At 36.5% G+C, this 12,537-nt stretch overlaps 1 protein-coding gene across 3 annotated transcripts in view; it reads right to left on the reverse strand.

Annotated features, from left to right (window-relative positions):
* The window catches only part of LOC106872750 (phosphatidate cytidylyltransferase, photoreceptor-specific), a 212,159-nt gene that overhangs the window by 124,473 nt on the left and 75,149 nt on the right, over window positions 1–12,537 (reverse strand). For 2 of the 3 annotated variants that reach the window (XM_052973960.1, XM_052973964.1), the window contains exon 2: window positions 1,481–1,537. The exons of the other annotated variant lie outside the window; for it this stretch is intronic. In XM_052973960.1, coding sequence (XP_052829920.1) covers window positions 1,481–1,537 — 57 coding nt within the window. The remainder of the gene's footprint in view (window positions 1–1,480; window positions 1,538–12,537) is intronic. 3 annotated transcript variants of the gene reach the window in all.

Raw genomic sequence — 12,537 nt, forward strand, 5'->3', positions numbered from 1 at the left:
CACACACACATATATATATATACACATACAACACACACATATGTATAGGTAGATAGGCACACACATCCCGCCCTACTAGAAACTCTATTTCTCTATTGTCATGTTACAACAACATCTGAATGCATGAATTAGAAAACACTGGAACAAAAATACCAGAAATATTTTTAGTTCAGTAGGAGAAAAAGAAGTGGCAGAGCAGGTGAATGGGTAGCAGTAGTGGTGGTGGTGGTGGTGCTGAAGGACTCCCAACAAGCAGAGAGTGGGGGCTGTGTTGTTAAAGCTGTGCACTGTACCTTCTGGTGAGGCAGTAAAAAGTTAGGAGATTTCACATTTGTCAACATGGCTGGGGGTGAGGGAATGGTGGCATGAAGCTTCTGAGAGATAAAAACGATTGTGAAGAAAGAATATGAGGCAGGTGTCAGATATATTCTTCAAACACTAAACACTATAAGCATGTGTGTGTGTGTGTGTGTGTACGCACATACACACACAGACAGATTTCTATGTTCGAGTCTATTTATGACAAACAAAAGATTAGCAAGTCTGTTTTTTCTTTTTTGTTAAACTATGGCCATGTTTATTTTTAGAAATAAAAAAAAACAAAAAAACTGATTTAACAGTTTTTTTCTTCTAGACTAAATTATCAGATCTGGATAAAAACTTCAGTTATGGATTTAGAACATATCTGCAGAAAATAATTAAGTGAAGAAACATCATCCGTAATTAAATTAGAACAGCGTACATTTATTCCACACCTGAGAAAATTTCATTACAGGACTAAAATGCAGCACACATAGTTGAACATTACTTCACCATAGCAGTTTTGTGGATAAACCGGTTGTTAGATGTGGTTGGGGTGGGCCCTACATGGTGTGGACAGGGCTGTACAAAGTAAGTGACTAGGAGGGAAACTCACAACACTTTTGCTCAACAAAACAGAACAAATTTATTGGGGGAAAACTAGTTGTGTTGTGATTGACAGCAGACTGATTTGAACCAGGAAACTGTGATTTAAGTGTAAGCATGGCTGTGTGGTAAGAAGCTTGCTTCCCAACCACAGGGTTCCAGGATCAGACCCATTGTGTGGCACTTTGGGCAAGTGTCTTCTAGTACAGCCTCAGGCTAACCAAAGCCATGAGCGGATCTAGTAAACAGAAACTGAAAGAAGCTCATTGTATGTGTGTGTGTATCTCTGTTTGCCCCCACCACTGTTTGAGAACCAATGTTGGTGTGTTTATGTCCTTGTGACTTGGTGGTTTGGCAAAAAAGATTGATAGAATAAGTACCAGGCTTAAAATAAAAATACAGGGGTCGATTCATTCAAGTAGAAATTCTTCAAGGCAGTGTGCCCCAGCATGGCCACAATCTAATGATAGAAACAAGTAAAAGATAAAATATATTTATGTATTTCCCACCAAACATAGTTTGTGGAACAAATTCTAGAGAAAGAGAAAGTGAGAAAAGACTTTGTCCAACTTACCAATGGCATGTAAATAATATTGGAATGAATATTTGGGCTCCTGGCTCGGACACTTACCTGAAACACATTAGAAACATTAACTTCAATACAAAATCAATAAAACATTGATAATATTAATTCATAACAAGACAATACTTTTACATAAGTTTAAAAAAAAACAAAATAGTTTTCTATTTTCAAAGATGGAATATTGATAAAAAGTATAATATTAGTAACAGATGCAGTGTTAATAGCAAAAATGGAGATATTTATCTCCACTCAAATGTGGATGTTCTGTTAGAACAAACTATACTGTAGCAAATATCACGAGAGAAACTCTCATATTGGCTTTTGGTGCAAAATGCAGGCTTCTTTATATCACTAGTGGGGAGATGAAATCCCCACTAACCCCAGCGCTGAGACCACCAGATCACATGATTTCGACCTTCCTTGGTCTTGTCAATGAAGGACACTTGACTACTAGAGACAGCAGTGATTCATCTCCCCACCAATGATATTATGTTCTTTTTTATGTGGCACCCTCACCAGTGTTTTTTAAATGGCACAACACACACAGGGTCACCAAATTCCTTGCCTCAGCCATGTCTAACAAAACTGTGTCATCTAGAAAAATCTTTAAGTCATATTTTAGGACAGCCCATAGCCCACCCGAAGCAGAAGATGTTGACTGAAGTACATTTTTATCTAAATTTTAACTCTTTTGTTATCAACTCATAGTGTTTCACACAAACTTCTTGTTTTAAATTATTTACATTTGATGGATATTTGTCCTCATCTTGTTTGTTGTTAACACGTTTCTGCTGATATACTCTCCAGCCTTCTTCAAGTGTCCTGGGGAAATTTTGAACCTGGGTTCTCATTCCTAAGGTATTTTTCGATGCTATTATTATTATTATTATTATTATTATTCAGTCGTAAGAGTGGCTGTGTGGTAAGTAGCTTGCTTACCAACCACATGGTTCCGGGTTCAGTCCCACTGCGTTGCACCTTGGGCAAGTGTCTTCTACTATAGCCTCAGGCCAACCAAAGCCTTGTGAGTGGATTTGGTAGACGGAAACTGAAAGAAGCCCGTCGTATATATATATAGATATATATATATATATATATATATATATATATGTGTGTGTGTGTGTGTTTGTTCCCCCAACATCACTTGACAACCGAAGCTGGTGTATTTACGTCCCCGTAACTTAGCGGTTTGGCAAAAGTGACCGATAGAATAAGTACTAGGCTTACAAAGAATAAGTCCTGGGGTCGATTTGCTTGACTAAAAGCGGTGCTCCAGCATGGCCGCAGTCAAATGACTTAAACAAGTAAAAGAGTAAAAGAGGTTACTGTCTGGAATTGAACTTGGAATTTAGGGGTTAGTAGCCCACACTCTTAACCACTATGCCATATGACCATGGGACATTTGACAAATATCTGTCAAATATAGAACTAAATTAAGATTTCTGAAATACAATCATTAGGAGCAATTTATATTAAAAAAAATTTCAATTTATATTTCTATGTTAAAATTTTAAGTCATATCTCTGTACTTCATTGTAAAGTAAGTTTTGAAGATGTCATAAACTACCCTATAATTAATACCTTCCTTACAATTAATTTCTCAAAAATGATGGCAAAAACACGAAACTAGTATCAGATATAAATGATCAGCCAACTTCAATAAGATATCTTATTAAATGTATTTCCAATATATTCTGAGTTAAATTATTTCCTCTCCACATGTTTTGTAGAGTTTATCTGAAACTTTCTTTCCAATTCTTAACTGATCCAACTGAACATATCTCTTTTTTCTAATAAATACTCTCCTCAACTGCTTATTATTGCCCTTCATCTTCTAGTTTCATCTATTTGGTCGACTGAAGTCAGAGAATAAGCAACGACTTTAATCAGAAGTTGGCTTATTAGAAAAGACACTTAAAAGATTTCACTCAGCTAATAAAGTACGAATGACATTTTATAATTTGCAGGATATCGAATAGTCTCAAAAGACAAGGTGAGAAAACATCTAACCTTAATGAAACCAAGGCAGTAGCAGCAGCAGCAGCAGCAGTAGTAGTAGTAGTAGTAGAGAACTTAACTATGTCATCTAATTTCATCATCATCATCATCGATGATGTCATCTAATTTACGAGTAAAAAATCAATGGGTTTATAATAAAGCTTTCTGGTTGCTTCTAAACTGCAAAATGGCATTTCAATGAAGCTGAGTTAATTAAGAAAGAGGATTTGATGGTAAAATCTAGCAAAGACCAGATATTGCCCGCACAAACCCTTCTTTTGGTTAATATATTTATTCACCAATCATACTTTCTTTTTCTTTCTTATTCATCGGCCATTTAAGTGTTGGCAACCACAGCTGAATCAATACCAAGTTGGAGGAAATGAATTAAATGTTAAAGAAGCTTATTCTTACCATTTCTCTGAATCATTCGGAGAAAGTGTCTTCACACACACACACACACACACACACACACACACACACACACACACACACACACACACACACACACACACACACACACACACACACACACACACACAATTGTCCATATTAAAGGTTGAAATAAAACAAGATAAAACCACTTCCATCAGTTTCTTCCATCCTTTAATAAAATTTCTCCTTCCCTCCCTAACAATGGCACATTTTTCTTTTCATCTGTTGCATTACAAAACAATAAAAGGGGTCACAAAGTACAAAGCTATTTCCTTGCAATCATTATACAGCAATTGAAGAGTATTGTCCTTACATGTATATTTATATGTGTGTATATATGTACTGGGTCATCCCATAAATAATGTAGTTTTTTCATACTTTGTTTGTTTTTCAAAATTAAGATAAAGTTCTTTTTAAATCTAAAATATACTTTCCTTCAATTTCTACAATGCTTTTCCATCTAGTAGACTTGCAGGACCCCTTGTCTGTGACGAAAAATTTACTTGTCCATAAGGAAATTCAAAATTCATTCATCTACAGAATTCATATTTTTTCCATTCAAACGATTTTGAAGACTGCAGAATAAATGATAATCAGATGGGGCAATGTCCAACAAATATGGTGGGTAGGGCATTGTTTCCCATTCAAATTGTTCCAGCCTTTGGAATGTCATCCTCGCTATATGTGGCCGAGCATTATGATGATGGAAGAACACGTTTCCTCTTAAAACCAAAGATGGTTGTTTTTCTTCTGGCACTGACTTAAGCTGCTCACAGTAGATCTCCTTCATTACTGTTTGGTTTGGGTTTAAAATTTCAAAGTGGACTAAACCTTTCACAACCCACCAAACAGATAACAGCACCTTACGTGGGTGAAGACCTTCTTTAGCCTGGGGTGCCAGTGTTTCTCCTTTCCCTACCCATTGTCTTTGGCGCTTGACATTTTTCGTCACAGTAACTATTTGGTCTAAAAACAGGTTCATTCGTGAGCCGTGGCAGCAAAGAAGAGCACACATTCACTCTCTGCATGCAATTAGACTCAGAAAGTTTGTGAGGAACCCATTGACCCAATTTGCTGACTTTTCTGATGGCACGCAGGTGTTGATGAATGGTTGACTGACCAAATCCAAGCTTCTCTGCTAGTTCCTCAACAGTTACAATGGGAATTTTGTTCCACCGGGATTTGCAAGACATCTTTGTTGAGCTCTACAGATCTTCCAGGTCAAGGCTCATCTTCTAGGCAGTAGTTTCCCCGCATGGAATTTTTGGCTTACACTTATTGTCCGATCCCCATATACTGTATTAACATTCCTTGCACTCTCTGTTGTGTTGTTGGCTTTATTGAATTCATAAAGCAAAATATGCTCTTTTGTCACTTTCATTATAGCTTTGAAAAAATAACTGTTAAAATCGAATTGCACTCTTCAAAACTTACACTAAGAATAAGGACAAGATAAAATTATTACCTGCTTTTACAGCAAGTTGATGCAGGTAATTTATCCTGTCCTCTGACTTTTAGTTCATGCAATTGAAAAAAATGGCATTATTTATGGGATGACCCAAGACAAGTGCGTGTTTTACAACCTGCCCTGAGCTATGGCCACCAATGGTGACATTGTCATTGTTTATGGTTGAGCTGCACAACACATCTGTCACAATAAATTACTAACACTTCTATAGTTTTTCTTAGGTGACAGCAAGGAAAATGTAGCGAAAGTCACAGCAATTCTACAAACTGTGGCTGGTATGGCTGCATTTTCTAAAATTCCATTTTTGGTGAAGTACCATTGGTGCTTGAGAGAAAGAAACTTGGGGTTACTTTATCCTTATGTAAATTCATCATCATGAAAGTCATAAACTTACATCCGCCTGTCCATTGGTCATTCAATCACCTTTTGAAAGTAATCCTGCATCTGTTACTATTATTTTTGCTTTTAATAAGCTTGCTGACTATCTGCTGCATCAGTGCCCCAACAAATACTGAAATTCTATACATGGTTGACAGTGAGATTTGGCTGTTATGTCAATACCAGACATTTTCTACTGAAGAGACCAGGCAGGATGAAATCATGTCATGGTAGCTGTAGCAGATGATTCTCATCTGTTAAAAATATATGAGTACATTTATGCACTCAAGACCATATACTGGGTGTAATATATATGATTACTCATTGTTTAAACATAATAAGTTGTGCACTTCACTTGAGAAAAGGGTAGGCAATTTAAATTGTAAATATATGTAAAATGTTGTTAATAAATATAACAGCCAACCTGTAAACTTTCATCAATCAAAACCTAAAGCTTTTTATTTTCGACATTACTACTATGTTATAATATTTCTGTGTTTTGAGGACCAATTCCAAAAGGAAATTATTTCACAAGTTCTCAAAAGTTTAGTAATTCTTTTGACATCAACAATAAATGAATGCATGCATATCAAAGGGCAGAAGAGCTCATGAGCTGTCAACAGCTATCCAACAACATGTGTACATGTGTATGTATGCCCGGAGACATGGAAATACCTAGGTTGGTATCCAGGCACACAGCTGTCCCCTCTGTTGCTGTCACAGCATCTCTCTAGGAGAGGGAAACTCTGAGAGAAAACCTGCAACACTGACAATATTCGATGAAGCAGACTAGTTCTTCTTTTTGAGTTTATGTTGTCCATGTTCAGAGAATGGGATTGGATTTGTGCAAATCCTTTCTCCACCATAAAAAAATCATCATGCACAGGCATCGAAAAAAGTAAGACCTGTCACAAAATTGGCCGGTCATAGCCTTTGCGTGTGTGGGACTTTCAATCGGGTGATAGCAGTACTTGAACATGAATTTGCAACCATCATATCTCATCATTATCATCACTTAATGGCTGCTTTCCATGCTGGCATGGGTTGGACGGTTTGAATGAGGAATGGCAAGCCAGTAGGCTGCACCAAGCTTCAATCTAATCTGGCAGCTGGATACCCTTCCTAACGCCAATAAATAAATAAATTTGTGTGTGTGTGTGTGTGTGTTAGTTACATCCTTATATATATATATATATATATATATATATATATATATATACGTTACTTATATCCTTATATATACTAAGAAGAGGAAATAGGTGTTCACAGACACCATATGTGGAGGTGCATTGATAGGTGTTCACAGACACCATATGTGGAGGTGCATTGCTTAGTGGTTCGGGTGTTGCCCTCATTACTGTAAGACTGTAGTTTTGGTTGCTGGACTGGATGATGTGTTGTGTTCTTGAGTAAAACTCTTCATTTAATAATGGTGAAGTTATTTTATTAATTTCTTCATTTTTTCAAAACTGAAGGCAGTGTTTTCCTTTAGGAATATGGTAATGCAAAGGTTGAGGTAGATTCCCGTAGTTAGAGCTATGACAGCTTAAAACAACCAATGAAACCAGATCGAGTTGAACAGAGGATATGGATGACAGCCTCTCATTCCTACATTCAATATATATTTTATCATCACAAACCAGACAAATGATCTATATAAGGACTCAATGAAAATAGAAAGCTTTAATTAGGTTCTGATGTTTTCAATCACGAAAAGACATCCATCTGGGGACATGCCCAGCAGCATAGCCCAGGATATTATCAACGGCCAACTTAGTAAAGAGATTACAACAGAAATTATAGCCAGCACTGGAGTTTTTGCTAGAAAACATTTTATATCGAGACGTCAGATGTAATCAAGCAATGAGACTGGAGACGAGTGTATATATGCCATATTTCATTGAGGGTTCTTGCCCCTTCATCAGCATCCATCTAACCCACTCTCGCTTCCAAACATATTGCTTATAGAGCCACCGCATACACCAATGTTAAGTGATTGGATATACCGATTTACCTATTAAACACATTCCTGGGGCTGGTATGTAAATATCAATGAATTGTAGGCACATGGTGGTATTACGTTTTGCAACCATAATATTATACTATAAAGTATATTAAATGTTTTTTTATGAGTCAACACCACATTCTACTGTGTTAGCAGTGCTCTTTACATTATTTTGTCAAGGTTATTTCTGTAGCAAAAAAAAAAAAAAAAATCAATGCTGGCTACAATATCTGTAGAAATAACCGTAACAAAATAATGTAAAGAGCACTGCTAACACAGTAGAACATGGTGTTGGACTATAAAAACAGAATATACTCTATAGTATATTATGGTTGCATAATGAAATGCCACGTAACTACAGGTCATTAATCAGTAAGGGGAAGTTAACATTGGACAAGCTGCATAACATAAAGGACTGGAATGTGTGTGTGTGTGTGTGTGTGTGTGCTGAAGGTTGTATTAAAGCCGGCACTCTTCCCCCACCCCTGCCCCCTTACAAAAACATCAAATAATATGACACTAAAAATAGACTGCCAAGTGCAACAGTCAGCATATGTGCAATATATGCACCATAAGTCATTAATAGAACTGCAGTTGCAACATGCAATCTGCTACATTATCACCTGCAATTGATTGCTGTTTAGCCCTAGGATGACCCTTACTTACAATCAGACATTCCAGCCATGACCACACGATCTCATAAATACTGTGTCCAAGATAACACAATCCAATGTGCCTTCCTTTTTAAGACTGGAGGCTAAGATTTGAGTGAGATTCCACAGTTATTTCCAGCATGGTGAGTAATCATGTGCAAGTGATATTTGGATTCTCTCACTGCAATATTATCAACAAAAAACACAGCTCCTATGTGGTTGAGTAACTAGCAAGAAATAACAGCTAAGTCTCCTTCAAGTCACATCCTACTATATTGTGAAAAAAAAAAGGACACATAGAATAATGTAATCCTAGAGCAGGGATTGTCATGGCTGGAATGTGTCTGATGACAGAGCTAAGCTTGGCTTAAGAAATATGAACAGAAGTTAGAATCGACAGCACAGGTCTTGTCAGTAAATGAATGGAGGTTGTCATCTATGTTATCAGGACCAAAATAGTTGGAGCAGTCTCTTGAGTCATGGGTCTGCTAATAAGTCACATGGTTATGTGTCTACACTGTTAAAGCTGAAGATTAACAAAACCCACAGACCTAATTTCCTGAGAATTAGTATAAAAAAAACACTGTGTTGCTCATTAAGATAAGTTCTGAAACATGGAAGGTAGAGAGCTCATCTTCAAAAAACCTCACGTATCATTCACCATCATCATCATCATCATCATCATCATCATCATTTGATGTCTATTTCCTACGGTGGTATGGGTCAGACAGTTTGACAAGAGCTGGTAAGGCTGGGGCCTCACCAGGCTTATCTGTTCTGGCAGGGTTTCTACAGCTAGAAACCCTTCTTAATGCCAACCACTTTACAGAGTGTGCTGGGTGCTTTTTACATGGAACCACTATTGGTGATAATTGGTGGAGAGGTCTTCTTGAGAACAAGCAAGGCTTCAGACATCTTGGTCCTTTGTCATCTCCTTTGTAAGGCTCAATGCCTTGAGATCAGTCTTCAATACTTTATTCCATGTCTTTTGGGGTCTCCCACTTCCATAAGTGATCAGTACAGCTGTATACAACTGTCTCCATCCCTCCGCATCCCATGACCAAACCAGTGTTGTCTCCTCCCTTGCACACTACATCTGTTTCCTCTGATGCCTAACTCCTCTCTCAATACACCAGCGCTCTGTCACACATGTACACTAACAATGCCCACACGCATATACTAAAAGTTTGCATCTGCTTAAAAACCAGTGTTGTTTATATTGCGTTCCTTTGTGTGTCATAACATCAACGTGGCTGACAGAGGTTAATAAAACAAGTAGCAGATTGACAAAAATTACTGGAGTCAATACAATTAATTAGAACCACTCCGTCTGCTAGAAATGTGTTATATTTCCAGTGACGATATATGAGGTGTGTATAACAATATATCAGAGTATCAAATATAACCATATAACAATAAGTAATGTAACAAGCGTTGGTTATCTTATAATCGTTTGCACAGTAACACTCCAACACAGAATCAATAATGAGACTAACGCTCTCACAGTTTAACCTCAACTGTCTGCTGGCTCATTCTATTTATAAGACTTGTCCAGTCCACTGACAGTCACGTGCAGGAATGTCAGTTCAGTCCACCACAAAATGGAAGTCAAATTACACACATTTCTCTATTAGATGATATTGTCTTAGATGTACATCCATATAGGATGTTCTTGGTTGGAATATTTATGATGATAGGTCTGCCTGGTAAAGGTTGACCATGGGCTAAATAATGCCAACGACTTCAACAAATCTTCATGAAGTCTAATGTTTAATCTTGAGCTGCAATAGTCAGAGGAAAATTTATTTACACATGGTTTCTGTAAGTGTTTTCATTAAAAATGAAGAAGAACCAACAAAATTAATGATTACTACAATTATATCTGAAAACATCGCACATTCTTTTACTTGTCGAAAATGTTTCTTTTGGAAACTTGGCTTTTAATAAGAATTCTCTTTTGAGCAAGTCTTAATATGTCGCAATTTATATAGATTGTTGATGTTGCATTTGGTTAAGAATGGACTTGTATAAACATGAAGTTTATCAAGAAGTTTCAGGAACATTAATACCATTAGACAAGAAACAAGCTAGAGTCAGTGGAATAATGTGAAGTATTGTCGACTCCACTTTATATAAATGAGTTTGTTGGAGTTAAAGGTAGGTTACATTCCTTTTTGATTCTAACTCACCCAAGACCTCTGCTTCTCTGAAACAAACTTCCAAACGACTAAGTTATTTGACAAAATTCTTTATTATTTTTTGAAAACTAATTTAAACTAAGATAGTATATTCAACAGAAATGTGGCAACAAAATGGTTAAGGAAGGTGGATGGACCGATTCCCCTGGGCAGCCAAAAGCCATGTTACACAACTAACTAATGAGGATGGATGGAATAAAAGAAAGCAGCATCAAAGACTGAATGAAATCTTTACGGAATTTCGATTGAAACATCAAGAAAATATGGAGAAAACTTGATTGCAATCATGACAGTTTTATGTAAAAGAAAGAAAATTATGCATCAGAGTATGGTGCACATGTGTGTGTGTGTGTGTGTGTGTGTGTGTGTGTGTGTGTGTGTGTGCATGCCATAATAAATGTGTTTCTACAATAAAATTATTGATAGAGAAAATCAGAAATTCCATCACTGCACTGCCAGTATCTATAAATGTTACAAAACATAAATGATATACATCCAATTAATGGGACACAGTTTTTCATGCTAATGGTTTTTTTAAAGTCAATTTTCTATAAGGAACCTTTTACTTTATCAGATTTAGATCCAATAAATAAGATGGAGATGTGAGAGCTGAAGCTATAAGGAATGATTTGTAGCTAACATCATCCTCACATCAATTCTACACTGTGTATCCAAATATGTGTTGACAAACACATAACAACACCATTCTCGACCTGCCATTGTCTTAGCCAATTTAATAAAATACTTCTAATTTTACCACCCTGCTTTCATTGTAAAGTATTCTTAAAGTGATTTGGGAACTAACTTCTTTCATAATTACATACATCATGGCTACCATAGAAACGACCACTTATTCAATTGTTTGCCTCTTGTAGTAACCTTTTATTTTTGTGTCTCATCTGGGGTAGAGTTGCAACTTTGTAACTAATCTGAATATTACTTTTAAGGTTTAAACTATTATTATTTAGGAAATTAGAATTAACAAATGTCACCAGAGATGATATATTTACCATTCCTTACAGAAAACTCAGAAAACTTTAGTGCGCCAAGAGGATCAGTGATTTGTGATGTGGCTGAGATATATCTTACACCAAACATTTGACTTGGTCCTTAAAAACTGATACTCACTCTCACTCTCTCTCTCTCTCTCTCTCTCTATATATATATATATATATATATATATATATATATATAATCAAATTGAACCTTAACTATAACAAACAATACAATGAATCAACACAGATCAGAGAATTTTTGATGGCTGTGGGCATGGCCTATCTTTTAGGCTAAATTAAAAATAGGTAACCAATTTTTTTCTCTCATTATAGAAAATTTAGCTCCAAAAACTTTTACCATTGCCTGACTTAAGATTAAGGTAGCAGATACTTGTATAAAGATGCTGTGCTATATTAACTTCTTGAGTAATCCCATGGCCATGTTTGTTCCCCTAATAACAAGAAAGAAAGCATCATTAAAAATCCCTTACAAAGATATTTCAAACTGAAAACAATCTGCCTTACAAAGACCGGTGGATTCAGTTTCAGCTATTTATACCAAGTGGTGATTGTTACAATGAAGCAACATCGGTAGAACCAGCCAACCCATGCCAATATGGAATATGGACATTAAATTAAGATTATGCTGATGATATGTGTGTGTGTGTGTCCCCTTTGTGTTGACTTCACATGATGGCTGTGAATGAGCATTCTTACCATTTCCTGAGTGAATTATCCTCCTGTGAAATACAAGTCCAGCCATGGGGAAATATTACATTGCTTGGAAATAGGTGTTGGGTTGCAACAGAAAGGGAATCTGACTAGAAAATCTGCTTGAATAAATTCTGTCGGACCGATGCAAGTATGGGAAAGTGGTTGTTAAAATGATGATGATGACGACTCTGGGTGTGTGTGTGG

Source organism: Octopus bimaculoides, chromosome 1 (assembly GCF_001194135.2).
Source record: "Octopus bimaculoides isolate UCB-OBI-ISO-001 chromosome 1, ASM119413v2, whole genome shotgun sequence".
Classification (NCBI taxonomy): Eukaryota; Metazoa; Mollusca; class Cephalopoda; order Octopoda; family Octopodidae; genus Octopus; species Octopus bimaculoides.